This window comes from Rousettus aegyptiacus, unplaced genomic scaffold (genome assembly GCF_014176215.1).
Source record: "Rousettus aegyptiacus isolate mRouAeg1 unplaced genomic scaffold, mRouAeg1.p scaffold_m13_p_13, whole genome shotgun sequence".
In the NCBI taxonomy this organism is placed as follows: Eukaryota; Metazoa; Chordata; class Mammalia; order Chiroptera; family Pteropodidae; genus Rousettus; species Rousettus aegyptiacus.
The window spans coordinates 73,368,829-73,384,090 of NW_023416288.1; the positions used below are offsets into that span (position 1 = coordinate 73,368,829).

Consider the following 15,262-nt stretch of genomic DNA (forward strand, 5'->3'; position numbering starts at 1 on the left):
AATATCCTGTAAACCTGACCATGCACAAGGGCTAAATAATAGAGAACCAAAACTTCATATCCACACCAAAGGGTGTCTAGAACAGAGTAGAAGGAATCATAGAAGAGTGTTTGTAAGGCATTGGATTTGAGTTAATTCTCAAAGAAAGTGACAAGCATGAATTAACCAAAAGAATCAAAGGGTAAAAAGAGTTCTAAACAATGAATTTAAATACAATATGTCCTTTTCAGAAATCAATACTCTTTAATTTTTACTATTTTTCTAAAGAAGCGCATGGATGGTGAGAAGTAATCTCTCTCTAATCTTGATTATCCCTGCTGAAGAAAAATGAGAAAGATTCAGGCAAATAGAATTTCCATTCAATTTAAAATTACATAGTTAGCATTATCCAAATTTAAAACTTTGAGAGTTCTACTTATCTCTGACAATTGGAGAACAAAATAATTGAATGATGATTAAAAAGAGAAAAATCTAAGAGCTTTACAAATAAGTAAATTGAATAATAATAGATGTAAAGTATTATATGTGCCACATAGTAGCAACTCAAGCTGGTATTTGGTTGTTAAATAAGTACAAAGAAAAAGTAAAATACTTTTTTTGTTGAAAAAATTAATGAAGTTTTTCAATTACATTATTAGCAATTTTCAAAGGACTTCAACATATATTTATTTAATCTTCAGAACTATAACCAATATAAGGAAGAAAATGTTAGCTTAATTTTATTGATGAGAAAAATGTGTGAGTCTCAAGACAGATATTCAGTTGGAAATAGGATGTTAAAACTCGGAATTGGAAAACATTTTACATTTCAGCTAACTTATTATCCCACCCAATATAGAAAACCCAACTGCAATACTCATCCTTTCCCCAAAATCTTAAAGAAAGAGAACACCTTATTCTTGGTTAGTTTGGTTCATAAATAAATTATTCTTCGTTTTGAACATCAATTTGCTGTCAGGTAATTTATAACTATTCCCAGTTCTGGCTGTTGTAGGTAGAAATATTAAGACTAAACTTTTCTAAAAAAACAACCATTCGAACTATCAAACCACCAGTTTGTAATCAAGCCAATGTAATATCTCAATAACTAAATACTTTTAACAGATAGAGTAACAGGAGACTCTAGGAATGTTGCATGAGGATGGAATTAGCTTGTTGGAGTTATGAATTTTCAAATGCAGTATAAAGGTCTGTATTCTCCAAGGTTTTCCAAGAAATAGGAACAATACTGTTCCTAAAAGTCCAGATATTTGAATCCTTCCTGATAATAAAAAGACTCTCATTATGGTCTTTGGGACGGAAATACAATCCCTAAATTGTACTTTGCACTGAAGATGTGGATAAGAACACAAGATCTGAAATCATGGTGCCCGAGTCCACTACTAATGATGTGGATCCTGGGCAAGTTAATATTTGTCAGATTCTTCATCTGTAAAATGGGAATAACAACAGTACCTATCTCATAAGGTGGGTGTGGTAAGAAATGGAATCATGCCTGGAAAGCAGAGTGTCTAGTATACAATAAAGGCTTGGTCACACTTGTTAAGAGTTATTGCAATAAGCACCTTTTTAAAAGCTGCTAGAAACATATCAGAGGGAGACCGTTGAGAGAAATATCTAATTCCTAAGTGAAAAACCATGCAAGAAATCTGTTTCCAGGCTGAATATAAGGAAAACTATTGCTTCCTCTGAGAAGCTGTATGTTATTTCTTTTTCATTATGGACAATAAAAATTGTATTAAAGAAAACATTTTCTTTTTTATTCAAATTTACAGACAAAATTGAATATGTGGGTTTGACTCCACTGTCTGACTGTACATTTTGATTTCTCCACTTATTTTCATTATTCTGTAATTCCATTTTAATCTTTTTCAAAAAATGTTCTCTTATAAGCCACCTCAAATATTTTGCTGAAGTAGGCAGAGAAATGTGTAAATGCACAAACTAATTATCGAATTACATTTGCTATTTGTTATCCATACTTTATTTGCTTACTTCATGAAAGACTAATGTAAATGACAGAGCTTAGCAGATATCCTTATAAAATCTTATAAAACCTCATAAAACATAATCAGTGTAAAATACATTTATTTCTTATACGAAGTGGTATAGCAGATTTCTTTTTACTTGAATTTTGAGACTTTTCAATGTCAGATCACATCTATTTCAATTAAATACTTGATGATAACCTAGGACAGAGTATAATCCACATAAAATTTGTATATTCTTATTGCTATGCAATCTATATTCAAACCTCCTTTATTTGTAAACAAAATTTCTTTAAACAGTTTACTCTTCTATCACATACGGGCAATCTATTGTATTCCAGTTTATGAAATTTCAAGCAATCTAAGACAAAAATCTCTGGGAAAAGTAAAAAATATGAGTCTGTATTTCCCGGAGGCTCAGAACAATGTGGAAATCTGCAAATGCTTCCCAAATGTAACCTTTATTAAACCAAAGATAAGGAAGACCTGAGGCTCTGGAATTTTACTTCTTCACTGATCCAGAAAAACAAAAGTCCCTCAAGCTGAATGACCTTTAAGAAAACCTACCTGCTTTGCTTAATGTCGTAAAATGGATTAAAATCTCATTTCCAAAAAACATGTTGCAATAAACAAACCATTTTTAACAGATAAATAAGCAGATACATAAAATTTCATAGCTTTATAAATACAAAAAATTATATAATCACAGATATATTGTTTGTTGCATAAATTTAATGCTTAAATCAATTAATTATTACCAATACTTTGAAACACAAGACTGAGCAAAATCTAAAATACATTCCTTCCAAAGGCTTCTTATGCTTTTAGAAATTTATAGTGTGTTCGGATCTAAAAGAATGAAAAAAATGACATGGGCTCAACTAGTTTACAGGTTGGGAGTAAATACAGAAGAATGAGTTATACACACAGCAAAGTGGAAAAAGATTACAAAATTACATGCATATATAATTGCTATGTAAATGATAGGTATGAAAATTCTGCAATACTTCAAATAATATCTCAAATCAGGGCTCTAAATAAATTGGAGAAGATTAATTAGATACTTTCCACTTCAAAAGTGTATTGGAGAGGTTAGATGACAGCAGGCTGATAGGGGAGAAGACCAGGACACATTATCTAAGCCTTCTTTATCTCCTGTACCTTTTATATCTAATCTAAAGTTCCTCATCTGCAAAATATTTTTTGTTTTTCAAGACAACTGACCCTGAGGCAAAGTAAACTCCAGCCTCCTCAATTACAGGTTCAATTGTGCTCTTTCCACCAAGGAGTATATTCATGCTAAGCCACTCTCAGGCTCATGAAATTTGGAGTTAGATGGGCTCTTAAAGGTCTCTTAGCCCAACCTAATAGCATTAATTTATATGAAAACATTCGATATCCAACATTCCCTAGAATAAGCCAAGGAGAGTTGGCATGAATACTTCTAGGAATAGGAAAACAGCCTCAGAGGACAGTTTACTCAATTTCGGGACTGCTTAATTATTCAGACTTTTCTCACAATTGTCTAAGATCTACTTCCTTATAATTTCCACTGATTTACCAAATGTTGCTCTTTGCAATCAAACAAAATAAAGTCTAACCTTTGTTCTGTGTGATAGTCTCATATTAGAAAACCTCTCATGTTTTTGTCTTTTTCTTCCCTGTACTAAATACCCTCAATTCAGTCAATAGTTTTTCAGTGTTCACATTCCATTCACTCCCCTAGGCATGACAGTCTTCTTACTCTTGCCTAGAAAATTATCATGAGAGAGTTTGCTCACTCATTGCTGAAATCTAGAGATGCCATATCTATAGCTAAGTAAGTTCCCTTACTTAGCAGTCAATTAATACTATTATTAAAAGGAACTGACAACTCTACCATTTTCTCCTTTTTAAAAATGATGACATATACCCTTCTTTAGCCTTTTAGCATGATCACTGTTATAAGCGCCACAATTTTAAAATTTGTCTGTTACCTCTCAGTTACAATGAGTTATTTATCAAGAACACTTTCTTTCCCAAGTTCTCTGGTTAACAAGAATGAAAGCCAATGGAAATTAAAAGTGAACCAAAGTGAAAGCATTTGAGATCTTGCTCCCCGGCATATATCATCAGTTTGGCCAAATAAACTCTTGTAAAAATAAAAATAAAAAAATAATAAAAAAAGAACGAACCAAGGATGCTTGTTTAATCTGCAAAGGCATTTTAAAGATATTATTGGAAGCTGTCTTGAAATAAACAAGTGAACATTTCAAAAGTGGTAGAACCACAAATAAGATAAGAGAATTCAAAGTATATTGAAATTGATTTCTTGAACTTTAGAATCATGGATATAGATTAAAAGTCAAGGGATGTGTCCTCACTGGTAATTTTCCTATAGGCCAAAATCAGGGGCCCCTCATTTAACTCACTAACCCAGCCTCTTACCTTCTGGACCATCTCTCTGGGACAATGCTTCTTTGGATTCTCTTTTGGGAACACCGACCCATTCTTGCTCCTCAATCTTTGCAATCTTATTAACTCCCAGTTTCAGTCACTTGAAAGAGGATAACTTGTAAATCCATTTCTCTAGCTTTGATTCCTGCTCTGACCTAAATATTTGAAGTTTCAGCTCTACATGATTATATCTTTAGCAACTCAAACACATTTCCTAAAATTCATCTCTATTTTTTTTTTCTATCCCTGCCTGTTTCTCCAATAGTGTCTGTGTTTTGGTCAGTGGTGGTCACAGAGTCATTTTTCAACTCTGCCCTTTATTTTCCCTGCCCCAGCATAATCAAGTACCAGATCCTGCTAGTTATAACTTCCTAATTTCTCTCAAATCTGTACTTAATTTTCTATATCTATTACCAGTGCCTTTAATCTTTTCATCCTCAAGCCATAATTTTTTTCTTAACACAGAGATTGAATATGCTAATCTTTTGCTCAAGTATTAAATTCATTTTGCATATTGATGAAAATTGATATATTTATTTTAACATTATACATATATTAATGTTGTAAACTCCTACGCTTTTCTCATGCTCCAAAATTTTATCTTGTATCTCATCGAGAAATAAATAGTAAAATATCTCAACTAAAGAGTTTGCATGTTGCTTGGGTAATGGACGAAATAAGAATAAAGTAGGTCTATGTACAGAGAGACCCAAAAGATCAATGGCTGATCCATTATGAAAGAGTAGAAGTATATCTTGGAATAGAAAAAGTGAAGAGAGGAAGCTAGTTTCTTTGTGCTCAGCCATCAACCTACCTTCAGAGGGCCTGTCACCTGTTCAACCACAAGCTTCCTTATTTTTAGTGCTCAACTCTGTATAATCTAAATCAAAAACATCTACAAACTATGTATTCTTCAGCCGGGGCCAATAGCAGCACAACTCAAACAAAACCAACTTTTTTTTTGCTATCCTGAGATTCCCTCTCAACCTCTAACTTTGTATGTTCCATTTAGTACCTGTCAGCTGGCAACTCAGCATACACTAATCTTTCATATAGTATTTATGATAATCTTTAATTGATACTTAGACAGGGATTACAATTTAATTTGGCACATATTTATACCTCATCTTCCAAGCTTACAAATTCCTTGTAGGCAAAACTTTGTATTAAACATTTTAAATATTCACAAGACTTTGTACAGGATAGGCACAAAAAATACTTGTTGACAGGGTTTCCCCTTCAAATAAATGTTGATATAAATGTACTGGCATGAAAAATTATTTCAGACTTTATTCTTGAAACTACTAAAAAATAAGGCACAAAAGCACATGTACAAGAATCATCTTACTTCAGATCTTGAGGGTGTAAATCTAAAAACAGAAGTGGACTGCAAGTAGAAACCACAAACGAAATTAATGTTAAAATAACTCTTTTCATAGTTCCTACTTAGTGAACCCTAAGTGATTAGAATTAGAATCTAGAAAATACAACTCAATTTCAAAAACTCAAGGTTAAAAACTTAACCTTCTTCAGGATATGTGTGCTAATGTAAAAAAATATATGAAAAAAGTAACTTCAGTAAAGTGTTAACGGCAAGACAGGGAGCAAGGGGAACAGAGAGACAGAGAGACAGAGAGACAGAGAGACAGAGAGACAGCAAAAAGGAAAAAGAAAGAGAGAGGAGTACCCAAAACACTGACGCATCGGCACACAGCTGATCAAGATAACAGGAAGGGTTGCAGCGTCTTGAATCCGCTCTAACAAATCACCAAAGTTAAACTTCCAAACATCTAGAATCTAGCCAGTACCAAATCAGTGTCCCCTTAATAAAAATCAAATGAATGTTTTTAGAAATAAAAACATAAAAAAATACGCCCCCTTCCTTTACACAGTACAATAATCACAGTAACTTAGAAAGACAATTTAGTTGGTTTCTCTCTTTTTGTTGTTCTAATTTTCCATTTGCAAATGGTATAACTTTAGATTATGTCAATTTATGTTTCCATATTTCCTCAAATCTTTAGGAAATAAGGTTCAAAGAAACAGGAAAGGCCCTTACACACCCAAAAATTCCACAGCTTCCCCAGTAGCCCTGTAAAGGTCAATTATGTATATTAAATCCTTGTATGTGAACTGACCAAACAAGGCCAGCAGGGCATGATTCTTGCTGGCCAGAAATGTTTGCTTGCCAATTGCACTTCTGGTTTCTCTGGCTCTCCAAACAGCCTGAAATTCAACATCAGTTAGTACAAATATATTCTTCCCACATATGTGTGATCCTCCTCCCTTCACCTTGCCCCCACTACTTTCACCCTGCCAACCTCTAATTCTGTACTAATTCTAAAAATCCATTCTATCTTCTTCTATTCCCATGTTCCTGCATGCTCCTTGCTAAGAAAGGCAATCAACCATGCTGACCATGTCCACTAAAATTTTATGCTATTCATTATTAACTAAGCCTTCAATGTTACTGAGCTGCCCTTTTGTTTGCCCCAAACTGACTCCCTCTTGAATTCTTCATTCTTCAGATCTTTTCCACACATCTCATATTTCCTGACTCATCCTGACCCCATCTGCTTTCAGCAAATGTTACCATCTATTTTACTGAGAAGATCTAGGCCTTAAATATTCTTTTTATACCAAATTTTCTCTTAGATTATCACTCATCCTTTTCTCCTATTCCCATCTCAAAAGGGAACGTTCTTAGCTTTCCTAAGACTGGTCTCTTTACCTCATTCCTTCCCAGAATTTTACTCTTTAAATTATAAATGCCTACCACATCATTGCTCTAGCACATGCCCTTTTTATCTTCAATCTATTTCTATCCTTGGTTTTCTTTCCATTAATATGTGGTGAGCATGCTAAAAGTTCATGCATTCAAAAATAGTCCTCTATACACCGTGTTTCTCCCTTAACAAACTCAGCTCTTCTCTTCTTCCATGACCACTAAACATCTGACATTTCTGTGACCAATCCTAATAGACTTTTTTCTGCATTATAGTGCTTCTTCTCACTGAAGTACAGTCATTCCCCCAAATCTGGTCCTCAGTCCTCTCTCTCACTCTTGTGCCCATTCATCAGCTACCTGGTTGTGAAGTTTTAGTCTGTGAGCCTAACTCTCACAACTCTTTTAGTTACAAATTCTCTTTTTCATTGGCCTACTGACTATCACGGCTACCATGCCTAGGTATAAGTTCCATGGACTCAACATGATCAAAAGAAGATTCAGCAGCTCCTCCTATATTTTCACTCAGGCTGAAAAGCGAATCTATGGATTACCTTAAATTTCTATCTTTCCACTATCTCCCATATTAAGTGTGTTGCCCAACCATATCGATTCAATAAATGTGGCCACTGTGATTGGTTTTAAGAGATTCCAAGATGAATAAGTAAATATCAATGCCCTCAAGGGGCTCTCACAGCTAGGAAGAGCTCTATCTTTTGCTATTCTTAAATCCATTTTCTCAATTCTACTTCCAATGGTGGTGCCCTAGGCTCTCTAATCTTTTGTCAGGGTATTATAATATCCTTCTGGATAATCACTGTCTTCACTCTTGCCCCTCCCTCCAAAATCATCCTTTGAATTGACACAGATGTATTTTTCTAAAAAACACCAATTTGGTACTGTCCTTCCTCTTTCAAGAGCTTTTAAGTCTACCAAAAGGATATGCAAACTTCTCAGCAAGAGAATGGGGTTATCCTCGAAATGACTTTAGCCTGTCTTTACAACTTTACCTCATTCCCTGCTCCTTTATGCAGCCCAAACAATTACTTAGCAAAGCTGAAGTACTTAACATTCTGTAATAAACCCCTCCAAGGCTTGGTTTCTACCATCTATCTCCACGGAGCTGAGTCCTGTGACCATGCTTCTTGGTCCAACTAAAATCGAACATTTCCTTCAGGTTTTTCCAAATGCCCTAGCTAGAGATGCTTTCTCTCTTCCATGTTCTGCTATCTCGTTTTCTTTGTGCCTCCATTATAGCACCTATAAGTCTACCTTGTGTTAATGTGTATTTCCCCCATCATCCTAGAAGCCCCGTGTTTCATTCATCAATTTGTTTCTTTCTGCACTTGTCATATATCAGGGATGTGTGTGTGTGTGTATACACACACACACACACACACACACACACACACACATACAGAGAGAGAGAGAGAGAGAGATGCATCTAAGTAGGGCAGAAGTAAGCAATGTAAAGAGAAACAAAAAGGCTATGGTAAAGATGAAAATCAATACTAAAATTAAACCTCTATACAGTGTCCTGAATTACAAAGACACACATATAAATGCTTTCCCTATTCACATCTTCCACCTTGACCTCAAAATTGTTTTTTTTTTTTTTTCATTGTCATTTGTTGACCTGACTCACACTTGTTCTGGGCAGCAATCAAGCCCTCTATTTACCCAATCATTTATTACACAAATATTTTGGGGGACTATTTCAAGGTCAGCAGTGCTACCTGTCGAACCCAACCTTTTACCCCATCATCTACTTTCTTAACTAGCCAGCCACTAGCTCAACTTATACCATGCTATCCCCTAGAACTTTTTTTTCATGGTTCTCAGTTCAAACAGTTCAACTTCTCCAAAGACTTTCTTAAATTTATAGACTTCTTCTTTAACCACTTCCTTCCTTCCTCCCACCTTCCCCTCTTAGTTTTTTTCCCAGCTATGTTCTTTCTTAGTCATTTGATTCTTTTTCTTACCAAAGGAAAATGAATATGCATACCTGATAAGCCCTGTACTTCTATAACTAAACATAAAATGAACATTAGCTCATAGTTTTAAGGTGCTGAAAAATGTCCCCAAATCCTCTTTGAAATATAGATAAGTTTCTACAGTTTTCTGATTGTCTGCCTTTTCTCAAGCTTCTATATTCAAGTGTCTCAAAACAATTTCTATTCAACTTAATTTATTTTAGTTTTAAGTTATTTATTTTTGGTTGCTAGCATTGTAATACCATGTTCTCTATGATTTATCATTGTAAACATGTGAATAAAAAAATTTAATAAAATTCAATTCTAATAATCTTTTGGGATTTATTATGGAACTAAATGTCATTTATCACTCTGTTTCTATGAGAAAAAATAATCCAGGTTACAAAAATCTGACTCGCACATGAATACAACTCATATGCAAATTAGGGACTACTTTGTTCCATAATGCTAGGATCTCCAAAAAGAAATGTAAGGTGGCAGGCCAAGAACATCTACTAACATGGTAGAAGAAAGTACTAACTTATCTATTTATTTGCTTATTTTTATCTCACCCTTTTTAATTTGTATTTAAGTATTTTTTTCTAATGCTCAAAATCTACTTGTATTCTGTGCATAGAATTTTGAAAAGAAACTTTTTTAAGGATTAATACTCAGGACAAATTTTTAAATTGGGGTATGTGATAAAAATGCTGAAGATCACTAGGTGAAAATATACATACATAAAGTAATATGATTTAAAGTTTGGAACTTGAAAAGGATACTTTTTAAAAAGCTTTTTGAAGCTTTTCTTCTAGAAAAGACTTTTTAAAAATCAATCAATGTAACATACTTTCTACAGATAAAAGCCTCTAAAACAATAACTCTCAAATAGAGATAAAGAGCACATGTAGTGTGTGAAAAAAATGCAGATTCTTAGTCTTACACTAAGAGATTCTGAGCCAACAGTGTCAGTGGCTTTGAGAGATTAGGATAGTATCTCAATACTACTGACATTATAGGCCACATCATTCTTTGTTGCAAGGAGCTGTCCTGTTCTGTGCAGTGTAAGATGTTTACTATTATAATTAGCCTCTACCTATTAGATGTACAGAGCACCCATTCCACTCTGTTATGACAACAAAACATGCCTCTAGACTTTGCCAAATGCCTCCTGGAGGGCACAATCTTCCCCAATTGAGAACCAGAGATAGAAGCTATCCAAATCTGACACACTTTGAGAAATGCCATTTTTAATCAAAAGAATAAAATAATGTGATAAAAGTAGAAGAATATGAATATTACAAGCATACATTGTATAAATTGAAATAAACAGCCTTCCCATAAAAGAAATCTGATTAGCCTCTATAAACTCCTGACAACTCAGCTAAGCTTCTAAGTCAAAGCTCTTCTCATGTAATTTCGACTTGAATATTTTCTCCCTAGCTTCTATTTAAAATTATTTTTAATTAACTTCACTGGCATTTTGCATCCTGCTATGAAAAGTCCGCCTAATAGTCTCAGAGGACTCTCCCAAGAGAGAAGAGTGCATTAAATCACACATTATCACATTAAAGTATATTCAGGCACTCAAAGTCCAACAGTCTAAATCTTGGCAAAAGCAATGAGGTGGCCGGGTGGGGGGAGGGTGGTGCAGGGAAGGGAACAGGCTCAAGTGATTCACAATATCTAAAGCCTCTTATCTTTAATTCGTCCATCCACAGGAAATGTGTAGTGATTCTCTGCTTCAACCACATTTATCACAATGACATATATTTTACAATTAGTGCTTCCACACTGATTTTTGACTATGTATGAGACCTTGGTCAAGTCACTTAAATTCTTTAGCCATTCTTTCCAAAAAGAGAGCCAGTTGAATTAAATTATTTCTAAAGATCCTTCTAGTTAGTTATAAGTCTCAGGTTTATGAAGGAGCACTTAATTAAAAGGTTCTTTTGACTCTATCGATTTTATTAACTATAGCGCAAAAAAAAAGCTCAAATATCTACATTTTGAGTGCTGATAACACAATGAATTTTAAAATGCTTAATCAAAAAGAAAAAAAAAAATGACAGCCACATTTACTGGCCCCAACAATCCTTCACCTATACTTTCAAGGGTACTTTGAACAGATATGCAAATCAACTCAATTTTTCAAAAGTTAGTCACATATAAGGAAATAGTTTTAAATTGCACTTTTAGTTTCTATTTTTTATAGAGATTGCAAATTAGCTGCTTGGAGGTCAAGCCTACAGGTGTTATTTGTTTGGCCTAGATAAAAATTATGTGTAATTAGTCACCAACTGTTAAAAAATAAGAGATGATCTATAAAAATCCATATTTCCAGTGTCTCCTAAAATATTGGAAGATATTAACCCAAATGACAACAGTGAACTGGCCCATGAGCTCTCTAGTGACGCCCAATCCTCCCATTGCTCCCTATCTTTTGATGTACCCTCTTACATACTGGAGCATATGAGCTTATATCCTTGCTCTATAACAATTTTCAAAATCCATAAAAAAGATTTTTAATGTTTCAAAGCAACAGAATTTTGCTTATAGAATCACAGCGAAAGGGTAGACATTTTAAAGAGACAGAGCTATGCTCCCAATAAGGAAAAATTTCATAACTCTGAATGCTGTAAAATGCATGACACTATAGGATTCTAACTAACCACCATAAAGAATGTAGAAAGCAATTCTAGACCTGATGGGGAGTTCAGAAGAGACCCCCCTAAAACTGCCTTCAACTTTAACATTCTATACCTTTGGTGCCTTTGGTTAGCATTATAGAGAGCTCATCACAATATGAGTTATATACTATATTTCTTTGCGTGTTTATGTATTTAACTTTGTTTGCAAGAAAAACTTAACTTTATCCTTTATCCACATGAAAAAAATTTTGTTAGCTTTCATAAAACATTCTATTTTTTCTCACTTATTTTAATTTTAAAATTAAGTTTCAGTTAACTCAGTAGCCGCATTCTACTAGAAAATCATTAAGCTATTCTTCAGAAAAGATGATAAAGAATTCAAGGAAAGAAAAAAAAGGATGAAAGAACTTGAGTAGGGGTTCAAGAGTTGATAAGTCCTGTTTTCAAAGCTCCTCCTACATGTTTATCAATAAAACCAACCTAACCAAGGAGGTTACATCTTGAGGCTTTTTTTCTAATCACTTGCCCTAACAATTGTTTTTCTTTCAGTACACCTTATGAAATCTGCTAGTTTGAGACACAATATTTTAACAAGATCCTTAGAATTTTCTTTTTAAAAAGTCAACGTAATATTCCATTTACAATTAAATTGATACCTATCTAAAGGATGCTGTCAGTCAAGCTAATTAAAAAAAAAGCAATATGTAACTTCGTTTTTGAGGTTAAGTCAGTTTTCAGGTAAAATCTAACCTAAGAGTTTCCACACTGATAATGTTTGTGTTGTATTAAGCCAACATTCTCTTTCAGACCATTCTTAAAGTCAGATTATGTGATACCTTACAGCACTATATCTGCACAGGTGCATTAAGTATCACCGCCAAGATCTTTTAGCTTATTATAAAATTGCAGTTTTTCAGTAGGATATTGTAGACATCAACTATTTCCAAATCAATTGTTTTTCTAGTGTGCTTGATTTTGATTTTGACATAAGCATTGTTTAACAATAGTGATTAACAACATATAAGAGTGAGGCAATGACTACGAAGAGCATGTCCAAGGCTAGGAAAATGGCTGTGTTGGCAGTACAATGTGTAGCACACGGTTTGCTTCTGGAAAAACATGTTTATCATTCTAGTTTTCTGATTTTCAGATTTTCTCTATTTTCTGTTTAGAAAAAAGTGACTCAACTGTTTAGGGGGAAAAAAAATGATAGACATAATTCGATTTAACAGCCTTGAATGCCAGAACATTTTGATTTAGCCATGGATGTTTTCTGCTTTCTATTGTGCATTAAATATTAACTTTTCCACTTTTGCTGCCTTTAATGAAAAGAATGTGAAGAACCCCACTACAGTACTGTTAAAGGGGGAAAAAGCCATCAGCTAATGCTTAAAATCAAAAGTATAAAGTAGGTTTTTGAGCCCTGGGAAATTAGTTCATAACAGTATCAGAACTCTTCAAATCAGAACCAGCCTACCCAGCAGAAGAGTAAGGCCCTTGATCTTAGTAACCAATGGAAATCTGATGTTACCTTCAAGAGAAGAAAGTCTGACTTGTTCATAAGACTGTTACAGAAGTTTCTCAGAAACAAGATATTTTCTTTCATAGCCTGTGTGTGTTTACACTTTGGAAGAACACTTGGAAAGTGTTTCTTTAAAGGAATGTTTATTTCGAAACAAAACAATTATTGAAAACCTATGTATGAGCCATTCCAAAGCAATTGGTCACAGAAACCTAGATTATAAACCAGAGCTGAGAGTAGCCCACAAGAAACAGAAAGATGAAGGGAATGCATACTTGTTCAGAGTACAGAGGCAGTCCTGGATCCGAAGAACACGTAAAAACTATAGAGACCTAGGGTAGAAGTGTTTTAGAACCCACACATTCTGAGTTTTAAACCCCATCCCATACATATACTTTAAAAAGCAGCGATCCTGTCATCCTGTTTCTCCACAGCCAAAGGAAAGGGGAGTGGAGGCACCAGTGGATTCCGCCCTCTTATCCGGTTGTTGATCTAGGGCAGGAATCCTGGGGAACTTGATTGAGTAACGCTAACTGTGCAAAAAGTTCATAACAATGAGGTAGGAATACGTCCCTGCCATACCGACACCCCTCCCCCCGTCTCCCCCCTCTAAAAAAATCAAAAACAAAAACAAAAAAAACGCTCACACATACACACCGCCATCAGAAAAATATGTGAACAAATTTTAAAATTCAGCAATGACAAAGAAGCTTGCAACTTGCAAGTTCGCACTCACCCTGGGCCGGTGCGCCCAGGCGGCCATCGCCCGCCTCGGCCCCGCGCTGGGGCCCGGGAGTTAAGGATTCACTCACGCCGGACATGGGCTGCTTCACCGACTGCCGCCTAGCTGGCCGCCCCGTGGGGCGGACGCTGAAAGGCCGTTAAGTGTTGGGTGCAGGGAAGTGACTGCTTCTGGGGTGGGGGGTGGGGGAGAGAGGGAAAAGGGGGTGTTTTAGAGAAGAGCACACCACCCCTGTGGGACATTCCCTCCCCGTCTCTCCATTTCCCTCCCCCAAACCCCACCCCTGGGAAGTTTTGATTTGAAACCAACCAGGGAGGAAAACTGTTTACCCAGAAAGCTGACAGCAGCCGAATCTCGGGGGTGCCCGGTCCACTGAAGACGGGAGGGGATTGGATTTGGGAGAAACCCTAGGGAAGAGACCAAACCCCTCCTCCTCCCAACCCAGAAGACCACTACCTACCTCGGCATCCCCACCAAGTCGCTCAAAGCCCTTTCCTCCTCCTCCTCTTCCGCAAAGTTAGTGAGGCTCCGGCAGAGGTTGCATCTCGCCCCAGTGGCCTGATGGTGGAGGCCGCCCCAGCGTGTCCCTCCCCGCCTCCCTCAGGCTCAGCCAGACACCGCAGTGGCGGCAACTGCAGTAGTGGCTGTTCCTCTGACTCCGTGCTCTCCGCCCCCTCTTCTAGCCAGTTCAGTCCAGCGAGTTCTCCTCCAAAGGGGACTTTTCCCTCTGTCTCTCTTCTCCCCTTCCACCACTTTTACACTCCTGAAACACCTCTCCCTCTGTCGCTTCTTTTCAGCATATTCGGACTGGGGAGGACTCAAACTCTTGGCCCGCGGCCCCTAGGCTGGGGGCAGCGACCTGGCTGGCTGCCCGCTCCCTTGTGCCTCATTCTGTCTGGGTCAGGAGGCCAAAGACATAGGGCTGAGAAGAGCTCATCTCCAGGCTGGGGAAAGGAGTAAATTGGCTGGTCCCTGACTGCCTAAGATTCTGCTCTCCCCCTCTCTCGGATCCCAGTCACCCCATCCCTCCCTCCCAGCTGCTCTTCCCGGGTCCAGCCCCAGAACAACCGAAATCCTGGGAATGCTGTGAGAGAAGAAACCTTTAGGGTGGACAATGCAAAATAATAATAACAACAACAACAATAATAATAATAATACAAAAATATCAAACTTTCCTGGTGGAATAAATTATGGCTTTGTAACCTTGACCCCTAGATGCATATTT

The 15,262-nt window shown here is 36.2% G+C and overlaps 1 protein-coding gene across 2 annotated transcripts in view; it reads right to left on the minus strand.

Annotated features, from left to right (window-relative positions):
* MDFIC (MyoD family inhibitor domain containing) overlaps positions 1-14,829 on the minus strand; it is an 87,433-nt gene extending 72,604 nt beyond the window's left edge. The window contains exons 1-2 of one of the 2 annotated variants that reach the window (XM_036231022.1): positions 14,498-14,829; positions 14,032-14,204 (exon numbers count right to left, since the gene is read on the minus strand). In XM_036231022.1, the coding sequence (XP_036086915.1) occupies positions 14,032-14,116 (85 nt within the window). In that variant the 5' untranslated portion in view covers positions 14,117-14,204; positions 14,498-14,829. Of the gene's footprint in view, positions 1-14,031; positions 14,208-14,497 lie in introns of both variants that reach the window. The other variant, XM_036231021.1, reaches the window with a different exon arrangement.
* Positions 14,830-15,262: the final 433 nt, after the last annotated feature.